The following is a 15,966-nucleotide window of genomic DNA, read 5'->3' on the forward strand; positions in this document are numbered from 1 at the left end:
GCGACCACACAATGATGGGAAAGAAACCACAAGCCCTGACAAATATGGAGACACAACTGAGTACAGAACGAACGACATCCGAGAGACACTGAAAAAAAAAACCCCCGGTGTGGAAGTATTGATGCCCCTTTTTGCCCAATGTACTTTTCCCATCCATCCAGATTTTTTGATAACAGCGGCTGGAATATAGCAATGACAGCCGATGATGCAATGCAGCCCTGCTTGTCCCCCCCCTCACACATAATCCTCCCTACCACAATTCACAGACAGGCTCTTTATTCTCACAGTGGAAACTCTCCCTGAAGTCCCTGGAGTTGGCCATGGTTCCCAAAATCCTGGCAAACTTCGGTGCATGGGGATCCAGGTAGATCCGTTGAATGGCAGTTTCCTTCCTCGTCTTCCCGCACCACCAATTGGCGTAGTTGACGAAGAACAACTGTTCCTGTGTGAAGAATTCCAGACCCGGAAGGTCCTGGTTTGGCTTTTCCGCCGCCCGCTTCTTCCATGCTGCAAATGCTGCAGAGAGACCTCCTGCATCTGCGATATTTTCGCCCAGAGTCAGTCGGCCATTGACATGCAACGGTTTATCATCTGGCCCTGGTACAGTGAAGTTGGAGTACTGCTCGACGAAACACTCTGCGCGCTTTTTGAAATTCTGGATCGTCTTTTCGGTCCACCAGTCGGTGAAATTGCCGTTCTGGTCGTAATGGCGTCCGGTTGAGTCGAATGCGTGGGAGAGCTCGTGGCCCGAAACGGAGCCGAAGGCGCCGTAGCTGAGATACTGCGGGACATCGACGTCAAAGACGGGGAACTGCTGGATTTAGCTGCCGAATGCGAATCTCACTCCGTTAGCTCGACTGACCTGCATGATTCCTGCTGGGAAAACGATCTCGTTGCCGGGAGGATTGTAGTCTGCAGATCAGTATGGTCCCAAAAAAAAGGCAGAGGGAAAGGGCAAGCACATACATGCATTCACTGTGGGAACAGTCATATCCCTGAGACATTGTCAGCACTTTGCAACCAGGCATGAAGACAAGAAGCTGCGACGAACCATTGGTTCCTATCCACAGGTTTACCGAGGGCAGCCCACTCGCGAGCGAGCTCGTTACGGATGATTGACACTGCATTGCCAAAGTATGTCGAGGAAGTGATATTGACCGGATCGTAGTATTTCTTCAGGCTTACGGGATCCATAATATTGGGACTCTGCAGACGGAAACCTCAGTATGGTGCCAACCGTTGATCGCCCTCGGAACTTGACATACCTTATCTGGATATCCAATTTTTTGGACAATATTGTGGACCTTGGAGATGGCTAACTCAATCACTTCCTTCTCCATCCACTCAGTAACCTTGAGCTTTTCAATGAACTGGTCCTTGATATCGGAGACAATTTGGTCGCCAAATTGCTTTGCTTTTGCGGAGAACGCCTTCTCAACGAAGAAGCGGCTCAGAATCCAGCCGACCCCGAAGTCGACGTGGGAGACACACGTCCTCCATCGTTCCGGCTTTGTATCTGGATCCTAGATCACGTCAACACTAGAAGACGAGGATCGGAAGAAGCGGAGTACCTTGCCCGCCAACTCGTTCGAAAACCGCTTGAGGGGTTCAACTGCATCGGCTTCAATGAAACTGGCATATGACTGGATCGCCTTCCAGATGAAGTACGAGTGGAGGGTCTCTTTTGGAGTGTCAGTCAGCAGTTTACTAAGATCCTTCATATATTGTGGCGCCATGACGATGACTCGATCTAGGTTGTAGTCCTTGGGAACGAGACTGTCGAGGATTTGCGACAGCTTCAATTGTGGAGTTAGAGTGTCTGCATCGGCCAGTGACATGGGGTTGTAGTATTTCTATCCAATATGTCAGTGAGTCGGGATGAGAAAAGAAGCACTTCCGCTCACCGTAACGTCGTTGCGGTCTTCAGCATCTGGTGAGGCGTTCGCAAGCTTTCTCTCAAATTCTACCAAAGCATGAGCGTCCACCGCAGCCGTAGCAGCATTCTCGCGGAGAGCTGAGAGAACTTGCGAAGCCGTATCTCTATACTTCTTCACGAGATTTGCGTCTTCATACATCTCCTTCGCAGGTAAACCGATACTCCATGGAGCTGAAATAGAGACGGCCACGGTGTCCGGATCTTTGTCGTCGGCACCAGTGTCAGCGGATATCAAAGACGGCATCCCAGACTTGAGCATGAATGAGATCGTCGAAGAAAGGTCGCCAGACGAGAAATGAGTCGAAGTGTCGTTGAGTATCTCGACCAACGGGGCAACACCGAGTTTCTTGATGGTGTCCTCGTCCAAACAGGCGTCATAGGCAGCCTTGAGCTTGTCAAAATTCTGCTTGTCAACTGACCCAGTGGCACTATCTAGAACGGCAGGCGAGAAGTAGGAATGCTGCAGCACTTATAAGCATTCTTTCAAAATCATCAACTCGATACCATAGGCCTACCGCGGACGATCCCGGATACGGAGCTTCCAGAATGTGACGGAGCAACATCTGAGAATTCTCAGCCATGATGGTGCCAGTGAAGGCGTCGCCCTGGTCTGGGCGTAGATCGTGGCGGTCCCGCCATCCTCCGCAAACGAGTTCCTCAAAATCGGTGCACGGGTCGAGGGTCTTGTAGTCGGGCGACAAGTTATAAAGCAGCTCGGAAGAGGCATGAACACACGCAGGTGTGAGGCAGATATCAGCTCTGCTCTGTCCTAAGTCCTTCCCGTCCTCTTTGGCTTGTCAACGACCAAACGGATTGTCCATCAACTTCACGGAGAGACTCACCATTAAAACAGTCAGGATGGGGCCTGCGCCCAAACCAGAGAGTAGGCCTTCCATCATCCCTCACGGCATAGTAGCCAAAGACAAGTCCTATGAGGAAGAGGACCAAGAATAGCACAAAGGGAAGCCTGTGGGAGGGTTTCGAATAGCGACGAGCGTATCTGTCACGGGGAGCTGGTGCATTGCTTTCTTCATCTCGCAGTGGCGATGACTTCTCTCCAATGCTGTCGCCGCTACTCAACAATGAGTGACGGTCCATCGTGGCAAGGGAGTGATGCATAGGATGATGGGCGTGGAAGGAGGATGGTGAGATGAGGTGAAGTTGGAGGTAGCCTGTTTGGTGGTGGCGTGTTGGCGTCGTGGTTGCTGTCCAACGCGTGAGTTGGTTACAGGGTAGTGCGACTTTGATTGGGGGGCTGTGACGCCTGTGGCAGGCCGGCAGCCTAATGTTTGCGATTAGGCATCCCCCGCGCTCACCTTCGAGGTTCCCCGGGGCGGGGGCAGCTGCTGAGTTGGTAGGCGCAACATAGCTGCTTGACTAGCCAAGGTAACCTGCCCGAAGATACGAGGTAGTGGGCATCAGTTAATCCGGAAGTGCCGAGAAGGCCACGCCAGGGGCCAAACAGGGGCTCCTCAGGCTTCAGCTCCCAACTTGATAGGTACCTTGTACTCGGTATGGAGCATTTACTACAAAGACGTCAAGATCCCGTGCGTGGCACATTATCTGTATCGGATGTAGTTGCTGAACTTCTGATTATGGCAGATATTATTCGAGTGATTCTAGTCATTTTGTCCACGGTCGATTATAGGAATCTATTTCTTCGCAAAAGAAGCGTTTTTGGATCAAATTTGCTCGCTGGGAACATGTCTGTATTGGTCACGAATGTTATGAACGGGCTCGGCGTTGACGTGCACCAACCAGTCAAGAGAAATCGTTACGCATTCTTTGCTAAGGAGGGAGTATTCGACAGGAGACCAAGCTGACCAAGCTTGCCAGTTATAGCCGGTGTGTTGACATCGTAGAGGTACTCACCACAGTAAGCTCCTCCCATGTCGTCTGCACAACATTTTGGTTCTGCCACTCCCAACGCTCTGTCTACGATGCGTAGATGATGTCAAGCCTCAAAGGGGAGAGCCATTGGCAATTGAGTTGTTGCGCAAAGACCCTGAAACAAGAGGAGTGAAGTCCACATTCGCAGCGGACTCTTAATATCTCGGAGGATCGGACGATGGAGAGTCGGATGGTCGTGTTCCCACTCCTCATTGAGGTCGCTCCGTGTGCCGCTGGAGCGCAGTATGAATGCATATATAATAATAACAAGACAAGCTCGCCACGGGTAAGGTGGATAGATAGGCGCTCGTTAGAAAGGTCGAGACAATAGAAAACATCCCAAAGAAGCCGATCGCGCAAATTACCTAAACACCGAAATCTCGTAAAACAGACATTAATTTACGCTCTACTTACCATTACCATTCATCCTGGCTCGCGTCGTGATCAGAGACATGCCTTCGAATAGAGCCGCATATCTAACGTCCGCGAAATCAACTCCTCTCCAGGTCAAGTCCACCCCCTACACAAAGCCAGGCGCTCTGGAGATCGTGATCCAGAGTCACGCCGCGGCAATCAACCCGCTTGATCACATCAAGCAGAGCATGGGCGACCTGCTCTTCAACTGGGTAAAATACCCAGCTATCCTGGGAAGCGACGTGGTGGGCGAAGTGGTTGAGGTCGAAAAGGACGTCGCGTGGTTCAAGGCCGGAGATCGTGTCCGTCGGCCACGCCATTGGGCAGGCGAAGAAGCACAACTTTGCTTCACACTGCGGGTTCCAGAAATACACCGTCCTTCTGACGCACATGGTGTCACATATTCCAGACACAATCCCTGATGTGGATGCGGCCGTGACTCCGCTCAGGCTCTCCACTGCAGCGTGTGGGCTGTTCCAGACGGACCAGCTCGCCATCCAACTTCCCTCGGTGCCGGCCGCAAAACCCACGGGCAAGACTCTGCTTGTGTGGGGGGGGATCGACGAGCGTAGGTTGTAACGCGATCCAGCTCGCCATCGCGGCCGGATACGAGGTCATCACCACTGCCTCACCGCGGACCTTTGAGCTCGTCAAGCGTCTCGGTGCAATGAAAGTGTTCGACTACAGGAGCCCAACGGTGGCAGAGGACATCAAGAAGGCGTTCAAAGGGAGAATTGCAGCTGGGGCGCTGTCAATCGGCCAAGGCGCGGCGGAAAAATGCCTGGACATTCTCGCCACTTGCAAAGGGAACAAGTTCCTCTCCATGGCCAGCTACCCCTTTCCCCAGACGCCTCCTGAGCGCTTCATCGTGCCCCAGATCACCTTCCACTATATCACGTCACTGATATTTCTGTGGATCAAGGCCACAAGGCACGGCATCCGGAGCAAGTGCATCTTCGGCGATACGTTGGTTGACAATGAAATCGGGCCTGCAATGTACGAGTACTTTCTCCCCGAAGTTTTGGCCAAAGAGTCGTTTGTTGCAGCACCGAATTGTGATGTCGTAGGTCACGGGCTGGAGAGCATAGAGCATGCTATGGACCTACACAAGAAGGGTGCCAGTGCGGAGAAGATTGTGGTGACATTCTGAGTGATCTGAGTGTTGTCGAGTTTCACGCGTCTCTGATAATTTATACATGGCTTGCTACCACTGGTTCAGGGCTTGATTTGGGACCTCCTTTGGCGTGTAGACGTGGGACGGAGTGAGGACCAAGGCCATCAAAATTGTGAGTGGTAAAAAGATGGAAACTTAGCCGAGCCCCTATCCATCGCCGCCATCCTACTCCATACCACGTACCTTGCCCGTGCTTTGTAGACTCAAGCAACACCCACCACGAGTCTCAACAACACCTATCGATGCCGATCAGACAGACTTCGACCCCCCTGCCAAAGCACTGGCCCAAAGACATCATCTATATCGACACACTCCACATCCCATCTCCTCTCTCCCGAGAACTCCTTCACTCAACCGCACCCTTCCCTCCTTCCGTTTCACTCCCCATTATTCCTCTCCCTTCACCCCCATCTCCATCTCATCTCGTACAAATAAAACCCATCAACGACCCGACTCACCCAGCATACACCCAACACGGTCTCTTTGCCGCGCGTGCTCTAGCCCCGTCTTCATTTATAATCCTCTACCTTGGCACGCTTCACTCGTCCACCACCACGGACCCAACGTCAAACTACGACCTCAGTCTCGACCGGGAGCTTGACCTGTCGATCGACGCCTCGAAACGCGGCAATGAAGCGCGCTTCATCAACGACTACCGCGGCATTCGCCCCGAGGGTCCCAACGCCGAGTTCAAGGACTGTTTACTCGAGGTCACCAAGGGGAAGAAGTGGGAGAGGAGGATCGGTGTGTTCGTGCTGAGTCAGGGGAGGGCCAAGAAGGATGGAGCGAAGAGGGCGAGAGGGATCGCAAAGGGGGAGGAGATTGTGGTTAGCTACGGGAAGGGCTTTTGGAGGGCGAGGCTTGCTGAGGAAACGAGTCAATCGACATCGAACGACGATGTGACGGAGGATGAGCATGGCTGAGAGTCGCCGGAAAGCAGCAAGAACTGTCCCTTGGGACCACGGGCGAGTCTCTGTGATGGCATAGTGCTTGGAAGATTCGCCCTCTGCATCACTTATGTCACTCGACGATTTTCGACTGCCAGAGACGCTCCTTCTCAAACCTGCGCCGAGTCATTCGCCAATCGAAACTGGTTGCTGAGAGTTGCTGCGACTTCACGTCCGTCAATTTCCGACGGTCCTCATCGATGACTTTGTCAATGGAGTCACTATGCGCTAGGTATGTCCTCGAATCCTCGCGCCTGTCTAACATTTGACTCTCTTCTCGGGGCCGGCCACATGACACCCCAAACGGCTGATTTTTATTTCTACTCGCATGAGACTATCGGAACTCCTTCCGTCGTCTCACTCTCACTTTGGCTCCCATCGGCGGGACATGGTTCGGTCCCGCCCAATAACACTCAGGCCTAACGCCCTTACCATTCCAATTCCCTCCAATCCCACCTTCCATGGCCATCTGTATCTCATACCGTGAGAGCAAGTACGCGAGTAACAGCTTCAGCTCCTGCGCAGCGAAGAATCTTCCGGGACACGCGTGCCGACCGTGTCCGAACCCGAGGTACGAGGGCGAGGTGGCGATGAAGGAGAGGTGTGCTTTATCTAGGTACTCCTTCTCTCGATCTGCCTTGTCTCTATCGCCATCACTGGCACCAGTGGAGATTTTATCTTTCAACTCCACAAACCGAAAGGGCTTGTATTTACCTGCCCCGGCATAAAGTTTTTCGTCATTATGGCATCCCCAACTGTGTGTGGCCACCATACATCCCTCAGGCAGATGTGTACCATCGGGTGTCGTGATACCTCCGGGGGCAACGACCTTCATGTTCACACCTACGCCGATGATGCTCGCGCGACGCGAACTTTCCCGTAGCGCCGAGTCGAGGTAGTGCATTTTGGCGATGCCCGTGCGCGACCACATCCTTGCCGCCGGTCCAGATGCTGCATCTTGCTCCATGGTGTCCAGAGCCTCCTTCCGCAGCGTTTCCAGCACGCGTTCATTTAGTGGTGCGGCAAGGATGTCCAGTAAGGCGTTGGTCCCAATGAAACTGGTAGTATGAACGGATGCGAAGTTCACATGCAGAAGGCGCGCACATATAATCCGCGGATCCGTTTCGTCCGGCGAAAGATACGATTTGGTGAGCGAGCGGGTTAAGAGCCATTGGAGGAAGTCGTTCTTCACTGTGTCCCCGTTCTGCTCCGTTTCGTGATCTTTGTGCACGGACTTGGCATCGCTCGCAGTTTCTTGCTGGAGGCGCTGACGCCGGAGAATCTCAGGTGTGAGGATTTCGGTGTACTCACGAGTATGTTTACGATTGGGAGACGTCACTATCGGCGCGACAAGAGAGCGAATGAAGCCAGGGAGAAGACGTAATATTGTTGCGGAGAAGGCGATGTCTTCTGCAAAACCAATTGCGTTCTTGAGGTATCGCTCGTCACGGCCTGAGATACATTGCAGATTAGCATTTTGGATCCCGAGCACCGCCAATTTGGAGGCTATTTCCTCTGAGGAGAGGCGATGTGGCACAATTCACGGAGCCTCCACCTAGGGCTATCTCCCATACCAGAGCCCATACGGCACACTGCCTCCTCGTTACCTAGCTCCAGAATCACCCATTCGAGGAGATGTAGCGGATGTACTCACAGAGCGGTAGGCCCACAAAGACCCTGTTAGAGATCCTAGCTATAATCTTGGTGAGACTGTCAAAGAGTACCACGGTCTTCCAACCTTCAGCATCGGAGTAGAATTCGAAATCGGGATCGGCTTCGCTACCCCAGATGTGATCCACAGCGGCCGCCAACTCATCACACACTTCGGGCGTCACGTTGAAGACTTGCCGGGTCAACTCCGACTTGATGACGTCTGGCATGTGACAAGAGACTTGTCAGGAATGTTCAAGAGATGTCTTTATTCTAGATCAAAGAACCGGAAGAGCAGAAGGGGAGAGAGAAGACGACGCACCGAAATGGACAGTCGGATCCATAATCTCGGGTTTCGGGAAGGTATATCGGGTCTGCAAGATATGTTTGTGCGCGCCATTGACGCTGAGGACATTGTCGGGCTGGGCGATCAGCCAGGGTGTGTTTGAAGGCGGAAGGAGAACGACCTCTCCGTCGAGGGTGGCAAGGATGCACGCCTTGTTGTGGCGAGCGAACTGTTCGGAGAGCGTGGTTAGGTTTGTGACTGGGGTGGTAAATATATGGGCCTAGGAGGGCTGAAGAGGGTGGGATAGGCCTGAAAAGGGGAAATTAAAGGGGGACGGGTATCAAAACCAAGGAAATAATATGAAATAATGTCGTGATTTCCTATCTTCTCTTCTGTCCTTGTCTCTACTTTCGCTCGTATATCGTCCGAGAATAACATTCCCTCCAAAACAAACGAAGGAAAGCAAACGGGAGAAAGGCATTAAAGCCTTAACAAGAGGGGTGGAGGGAAACATACATACCTGATCATACGCCCTCCTGAGGGCCTCCTCATAGTTAAGCAAACACCACAGCCTGGTCCGCAGGTCGCGCAGGACCCACGCCTTCTCGTTACGCGCGACCCACGGCAGATCCGGCGGCAGGGGTCCTAACCGACTGTTCCGCCGTAGCAGCAGGAGGAGGAGGCGCAAGATGAGAATGAAAGCCACGCACGCGAGAACCACGATGGCCAGCGGACTCAGCGTGCTGCTTGAAATGGATTTGAATTTGGCTAGGGAATTGGAGAGGCTGGCGGCAAGGGACGAAGAGGAGGAGGTGAGGGTGGACGAAGAGGAAGTGGAAGAGGAAGACATGTCTGTGGTTCACTCCCCGACTATATCTGATCAATGAGAATGAGTGGGAATTCAATGGGCAGAGGTGCCGGAGGGAGAGAGGAAAGGAGAGAACGAGAGAGATGAATATGAGAGAAAGAGAGAGAGAGAGAGAGGTTCTGTCCTTGTCTATCTCTGGTTGCTGTCTCTTCCCCACGTGCCCACACTGAAATGTAATCCACAATCCACAGCTGGTGACATCAAAATCTCGTTGGTGCGACCCAATAAGAAACCGCCACACACCAGAGACGCACTCGACCAAGCCGTGGGCCAGACAGAGCAGAGCAGTAAGCGATCTTACCATGCATCTCTTTGCTGTCGGCAGTTTAGCTAGTGGCCTGAGTCTGATACAGTCTCAACGCACACGATGCAAGCGACTGACCAAGCCCTAAGTGGTTGGCATTCCCTGGCTTCCACCACGGATCGCGATATCATTATCTAGACATGTAAGTGCCTCGTCCATCGGTTACCAGAATGCACATCTAGATCAAGTATACAAGGGCGAGGATCCCCGTCACCCAACAGTATCTTTGTCTCAGTGGTGAGAAAACTTGACCCGTCCACCTGGATCGATTGCGCCGCCTCGTTCCATACATCCCAGCATCGAGGCTGGAGCACATGGTCCCACCATAAGAAATGTGACATCAGCGTCTGGAACAGAATCCAGTCCAATAGTCGGCGGTCCTCTCGCAAGCTTCGTCCCAGCTGCTCGACGTACCATTCCCGATGGACTGTCTCCGAGGAGGCCATAGTGCCCATTGTCAGGCACCAGATTGTGAGCTCGCATTCCGCCTGAGCTTTCAGCATTCCTCCAGTGAAGAGCAGTTCCAGTGCTTTTCGCAGGTCGTACGCAAGTTGCGACTTGACGCTCACGGATTCGCCGAGCGGGAAAAGAACCAAGTCGCTGTAAATCAGTGCAGCAAGGCGGACCATATTGTAGAGAGAGTCGTCGTGTAAGGGCAGCAGATCAGGCGGCGGGTCGAGCGAGCACAGCTGGTGTTGCACAGCATTCCTGACCGTACATATATCCCGGATCGTGGGTGCAGTGGGGACCCTCCGCTGATACAGATCGATGGCCAGCGTGGCTCTGCAGGCCAACATTAGAAGTCGTAAAAGTTGAGCATTTTTCACACAACAGAAGCCTCGGCCCATCACCAGAGACAGTTGAAAGGCATGAGGATCGAGTACAAGGTCGTTGAATGCTTCGAAGGCGTAGTGCAGGTTTTTGGGCCACGGCCAGAGAGGGCGGACGCCGAGTCGAGACGAGACAAACGTGTCGGCACTTGAGGGCGTCGGTTAGTACGACAGAATTACTGCATGCTGATAGGGGCGAGGGTGGAACCTACAAACTGAACACATGCAAGTGATCAGGGGTCGAGAGTCCATCCAGACCACCCAAAGGCTCGAGGACACGGTATAATCGCTGGATCTGTTGGATTCGGCCGGGCGTCAGTTCCATGTTATTAAAAAGGTGTAAATTTTGGGCTGTGGCCATCGGCGAAAGAGGATACTTTGATGGGGCCTCCTCGTGGACCCCAGCGGGCCATGTCACCAAAAGCAGGGCCAGAACTATAGTCTCCCAGGGCGGCGACGGATTCTTCTGTAGAATGCCTCCAACGGCCTCTAGAGCTTTCCGCTCATGGTACGATATTGCTTGCGTTACCAGTGACCGAGACTGGTGACCTGCCGGGAGTAGCCGCAGTTTGTGTCCCGCGGCATTGGCAATCTGTGCATGAAGAATGAAGGGATTCTCCCGAGCGCTTCTCCGTCTCATGGCCGCAAATCGTTGAGCGGTCTGCGGGTCCTGATTCAACACGGCAGGCCAGACGAAGCGGTAGGCTGTAAGATCGGGACAGAATCAGCAATGGCGACAGATCTATAGAATCCAACCCGCAATCGACCGCAAAAGAGGCCAGACACGGCATAGCTTCGCATTGAGCAAATGTCAATCGAGTGCCGGGAGGTTACGACTCACAATGGTCCAGAATATCGTAGATGAAAGGAGGTAAGCCACCAATTGAGGCAGTGTCGAAGGGGTCGTGATTACCCTGCCCTAGGGGAATTGTGGAGGTCAAGGACTTTGACGAGAAAGACGGCGGTAGGACAGTGTGTTGAGGTTCCGGAGTCTTGGGCCGTACGGCCAGATTCTGTGTGGCAACTGGGGGCGCCAGACCATCGTCATCTTGTTGAACTGCATCAACTCGGCGACGGCTAGGTTTCTTCGAGGAGCGGCTTCTCGAGGAGGGAGCGCCGTCGCCTGTCTGTGGGACGGGGCGCTTGAGTCTAGAGTTCCGAGCTGCGTGAGCTCGACGATCGGCGTCTTGGAGCTCTTTCTCCCTCTGCGAGCGGGGTTTGGAAGATAGAGATTGATTGAGGAACAGAAACTCTCTCTCAGGGTCGGAAGCCATGCGGATAGATCTTGTGTGAGAAGTCCGTCATGACGACGGGAGTTATTTGAATCGTCCACAACACTGCCATTCACCACGAAAGGGAGGCAGAAATGTGGGATCTGAGGAGCACATGACCCTGGCTCTAAGCGATGAGGCTATTTTGAAAATGGAGTCTGCAGAAGGCCAAAGGTAAAATGGATGAGCAGAGCGAAAGCTTTGCTAGCGAGGTGCAATTCTGCCGGGGGTCGGAGCAAATGCTGAAAATTGCCTTTGCGGCAGCTTGGATAATCAATCGGCCAGGGCCACCAGGGCCACCATGGCTTAGACTTCTACTTCTCGCCCTTTGGTTGCTAGGACCTTCCCAGTCGCCATAGGGTAAGTAAGAAATGAGTCAGCGACGGCCGTTTCCCTTTCATTGGAGCGACGGCAACCGAGCTGTTGTTTCCGTTGGGTAATCTCAGATCATTACTGATCCGTACTCCACCGCCCCTCAGCAGTCCCTATAGAGGGTAGAGGTTCCGTATCATGTCCAAGTGAAAAGTTCGTACGCTGTCTCATCAAAGAGCGAACTCTGCAGTGGCGAGCCAATTGGACGATGAATATAAAGTTGCGGAGTCGAGGCTGTCAAACTGCCATAGGACAAAAATACCCTGTACATGTGGAGTGTGCGTATACACCCAGTGTGCGAAAAGACACGTAATCACCCGTTCGGATCGCTTGCTCCCCAGCTCGCTCTTGAGCTTGGCACCCGCCCCTCGTGAAGCCCAAGGAAGATGATGCAGTCGCTGTAAACGAGGGGAGGCGGTGACGATGAAAAGATGGGACAATGCGGTCGGGCTGCAGAAGAGCGAAAATACTCGAAATAGTAATGGGCCCCTTCTTTTTTCCCTCGAGGTGGACAGCCAACCTTTAAGCAAGGGTCTCTGGCATCCTGCTGTGCGAAGGGAACAAATTGGTGTTCTTGAGTTGCGCCTCACGCAACTCGGAATCGTCCCATATACAAGTCTGGCAGCCACCACACGCCACATCCTTGAATACGCAGAACCGAGATACGTGTCCAACCCGGTCGAGCGTATCGTGCGAGTGTCCCTTTGCCTCGCAAATCCTTGCCATATTACTTGGTGCGTCTGCGATTCAGATCCTGAATTGGCCATATTTAGATCCGCCTAATGGACGATGCTTGGGGCCTTTATTGTTCCATATGTTTAGGACTCTTGCACCATACCGATCTCTGGTGCGCATTGTTGGCGCACGAAGCCTCCAGGAAGAATATCAATCCCTGGCATTGTCCTTTCGATTCGTGATCTCCTCGGCTACAGGTGAAGCCCGGTCGTCCCCTCAAAATTTGGCGTGATCCCGACATCCTTGCAGTTATCTTGATATTAAAGTTCGAGGCCGGTCGGTTTGACCGAGATCTCGGGTGCGAAACTGATCAGCTGCTAGTTCCACCCAAGCAAATTGGAACAACGGCGTCGCACCCGACATGTGGACGGACATGCACGCAGACGAAGTGCACGTCAGGATTCGTGAGTCCCGAGAATGGTCCAACATTTCTTTGGACCGGCTTCAGGATCCTCAGGTTCTGCGTCGCTTATACCCTTTCATGATTGGGAATTCAACGCAACCATCTCACTAACGACTCCATAAGGAGTCTTCTGTCCACAGGTTTGGCAATATAGTCGTTCATGCCTTCAGCGAGGTACGCTTCTTCGTCTCCTTTCAACGCATTCGCAGTCATCGCGATAATGGGGACCACATGGCCAGCTTCTCGAATCCTCCTTGTGGCGGTTAGACCGTCCATCACGGGCATGGAAATGTCCATCAAAACCAGGCTGTAAGCTAGAGGCTTTTGGGTTACCATCCTCACCCCCTCCGCACCGTCAGCAGCCACATCCACTTTCTCAAAGCCAAAGCTGCGCAATAGACGAACCATGATGGTTTGATTTATGGCGTTATCTTCGACGAGAAGTATGTGCTTTGTTTGTGCCAACTTCTTCAGATCCGCATCCGGCACTGCTTTGGCGAGTGGTTTAACTGGTGAGACTTCTAGTTTGTTGACCTTGGATGTGAAATAGAATATGCTTCCCTGTTGCTCTGGATTCCGCATATAACCGACTACGCCACCCATCAGTTCGGCCAGACTTTTGCAGATGGAAAGACCAAGTCCTGTGCCCTTGTATCTCTTGGTCGAAGAGGTGTCCAGTTGGGCGAAGGGGGTGAATAAAACGTTCTCCGCCTCAGGGGTTACCCCAATACCCGAATCGATCACTTCTGTTTTTATGTCATAGGATGCTTCGTCCTCATGGGTGAGGGCGACTTTGACGCGCACGTACCCTCTATCGGTGAACTTAATTGCATTTGACACCAGGTTTTGCAAGATCTGACGATACCGAAGAGGATCTCCCTGGGCGAAGGTCGGGAGGTGAGGATCGAGGTCGATTTCAAATCTCAAATTCTCTGAAGACCCGATGTTGAAACACCGTCGTACTGCGGCTACAATTTCCGCGATGTTCATGACCTCTTTGTTGAGTGAGAATGAACCAGAGCTGAGCTTGGAGTAGTCGAGGATGTCATTGATGACCTGCAGCAGGATGGCCCCCGATTCATCGACAATGTTGGCCAGCTCTTTCTGTTCCTCGGTGAGTCCCGTGTCGATCAGTAGCGACAAGGCAGAGAGCATCCCGTGCATCGGGGTTCTAATTTCGTGGCTCATGTTAGCCAAGAAGTCGGACTTCATTTTGGATGCCTCTTCGTAAGCAGCAATCAGCCGCGCTTCTCCCGCCTTTCGTTCTGTTAAATCTCTCGTGATCTTGCTATAGCCAGTCAAAACGCCGTCGCGGTAGACAGGAGCGATGATGACGTTCGCCCAAAACCTGGACCCGTCCTTTTTGACACGCCAGCCTTCATCTTCCACCTTTCCCTCTCGAAGGGCTACTTCCAGCTCCTTTTCTGGTTTCCGAGCCTTTCGATCCTCTTCGCTGTAGAAAGTCGAGAAATGTTTCCCAAGGATTTCTTCCTGTTGGTACTGTTTGAGCAACATGGCACCGGTATTCCAGGTGGTGATACATCCATTGGTGTCGAGCATGAAGATGGCGTAGTCTCGAAGGGTGCTGACCAAGATGCGATATGTCTCGGCCGACGACAGTTGAGCGAGTTGGTCTTGCGCCCTTTTGACTTCTTCCGTAGCGTCTACACCCTCAACAACTACGTAAAGAAGTTGGTCCTCGTCAAAAATCGGTAACACCCGGACCCGCCAATAGCTAGGAGACGGGATGCCTGGTAGGGGTTGAGAGCGCTGCTCTCTGCGGCTTGCGATTGCACCCTGAATCAGTTGGGCAGTGGTGACGGCATCTGTTGGCAGGCCCAAGTCGCCGATCGTCTCCAGAAAGTTTTTGCCATGAACTTTTTCCAGGGGCATATGGGCCAGCTTCTGCCAGGCATTCGAAAGCATGACCACCTGGAAATCCTTGTCCAGGACGACAATCGGCGTTGGCGACAGAGCAAAAATCCGTTCCATCCCGGCGAGCTTCTGGCAGCTACAACTCGAAGACGGACTTGGGGGAGGACAGAGGTGATCGGATGTTAAAGACTTGGTTAGCGGGGCGGCAAAATATGATTTGCTCGCCGCCCTGACGACACCATCAGGATGTTCTTCCCGACCGCGTTTTCGAGGGACCATCTTCACCTATCAGAGAGAGTCCATGGCTTTGTTCGCGACGAAGCATTGATTCCAAGGCCAGAGAAAGGTCGGAGTTTTTGAGGTCAGAGGTGGAGGCTGGTTACAAATAATGGTAGAATGATAAAGCTGGTCTCTATGGTAAGGGGAAAGTTGCTTGACACATGGGACATGGGGTTGAATTACCATGAATCAGAAGAAGGTGCAGAGTAGAGCTATGCGAAATTCGGTGTAGGCACCACGGGCGCATGGGCGGGCTGCACCTTGACGGGACTTGGAAGGAGCATCTTGCCCCCCAGCGATCCTTAGAGTTCGAGTGGTTCCCAGTGATCAATGTCCCAGGATGACTGAGCAGCGTGCTGTGGAAGGAGTCTCATTCGGTCAACAGTCGTTGAAGACAGGACCAATTAACGATCGAGGATTCGAGAGATCAGCGCCGCAAAGCAGAACCACCGAAGCGCGCCAACCTAGATCGATTCAAGCGAAGTAATGATCAAGTTGGAATTCGTATTGACTTGACATCTTGTTCATGCATCCGGCTTGAAGCGGATTTGGGACTTGCAGCGCCAGATGAGGGTTGCGCAAGATGGCAGCGACTAGGCGCTCGTCAGGGCGCCAGATGGCCACTTGGCTCCAAGATCTGCGCTGCAAAGTACTCGGTAGCAGCCCACGACCACTTGGGTTGGTTTTGGATGCCCCCGTTTGCCCCGTCCAGGTAATCGGCTTTTTGACTTT

The 15,966-nt window shown here is 52.9% G+C and overlaps 6 protein-coding genes across 6 annotated transcripts; 2 read left to right on the plus strand and 4 right to left on the minus strand.

The window, feature by feature from the left end:
* Positions 1 to 250: 250 nt before the first annotated feature.
* On the minus strand, positions 251 to 3,034 carry Z519_04317 (uncharacterized protein; the record flags this gene model as incomplete). The annotated part of the gene is made up of 9 exons (XM_016762063.1): positions 251 to 814; positions 863 to 912; positions 967 to 995; positions 1,052 to 1,206; positions 1,266 to 1,523; positions 1,572 to 1,853; positions 1,905 to 2,396; positions 2,452 to 2,723; positions 2,779 to 3,034. The coding sequence occupies 9 exons, from the start codon at positions 3,032 to 3,034 to the stop codon at positions 251 to 253; spliced, it is 2,358 nt and encodes a 785-aa protein (XP_016622401.1).
* Positions 3,035 to 4,278: 1,244 nt separating this feature from the next.
* On the plus strand, positions 4,279 to 5,390 carry Z519_04318 (uncharacterized protein; the record flags this gene model as incomplete). Its single annotated transcript, XM_016762064.1, has 3 exons — positions 4,279 to 4,542; positions 4,607 to 4,786; positions 4,830 to 5,390. 3 exons carry the CDS (start codon positions 4,279 to 4,281, stop codon positions 5,388 to 5,390), a joined length of 1,005 nt encoding a protein of 334 aa, XP_016622402.1.
* A 266-nt stretch (positions 5,391 to 5,656) lies between these two features.
* On the plus strand, positions 5,657 to 6,337 carry Z519_04319 (uncharacterized protein; the record flags this gene model as incomplete). The annotated part of the gene is made up of 1 exon (XM_016762065.1): positions 5,657 to 6,337. The coding sequence occupies one exon, from the start codon at positions 5,657 to 5,659 to the stop codon at positions 6,335 to 6,337; it is 681 nt and encodes a 226-aa protein (XP_016622403.1).
* Positions 6,338 to 6,695: 358 nt separating this feature from the next.
* Z519_04320 (uncharacterized protein) lies at positions 6,696 to 9,147 on the minus strand (the record flags this gene model as incomplete). Its single annotated transcript, XM_016762066.1, has 4 exons — positions 6,696 to 7,813; positions 8,016 to 8,234; positions 8,334 to 8,526; positions 8,818 to 9,147. 4 exons carry the CDS (start codon positions 9,145 to 9,147, stop codon positions 6,696 to 6,698), a joined length of 1,860 nt encoding a protein of 619 aa, XP_016622404.1.
* A 456-nt stretch (positions 9,148 to 9,603) lies between these two features.
* Positions 9,604 to 11,573, minus strand: Z519_04321 (uncharacterized protein; the record flags this gene model as incomplete). The annotated part of the gene is made up of 3 exons (XM_016762067.1): positions 9,604 to 10,447; positions 10,512 to 11,004; positions 11,141 to 11,573. 3 exons carry the CDS (start codon positions 11,571 to 11,573, stop codon positions 9,604 to 9,606), a joined length of 1,770 nt encoding a protein of 589 aa, XP_016622405.1.
* A 1,597-nt stretch (positions 11,574 to 13,170) lies between these two features.
* Positions 13,171 to 15,072, minus strand: Z519_04322 (uncharacterized protein; the record flags this gene model as incomplete). Its single annotated transcript, XM_016762068.1, has 1 exon — positions 13,171 to 15,072. The coding sequence occupies one exon, from the start codon at positions 15,070 to 15,072 to the stop codon at positions 13,171 to 13,173; it is 1,902 nt and encodes a 633-aa protein (XP_016622406.1).
* Between the last annotated feature and the right edge of the window lie 894 nt (positions 15,073 to 15,966).

This window comes from Cladophialophora bantiana, assembly GCF_000835475.1.
Source record: "Cladophialophora bantiana CBS 173.52 unplaced genomic scaffold supercont1.5, whole genome shotgun sequence".
NCBI lineage: Eukaryota > Fungi > Ascomycota > Eurotiomycetes > Chaetothyriales > Herpotrichiellaceae > Cladophialophora > Cladophialophora bantiana.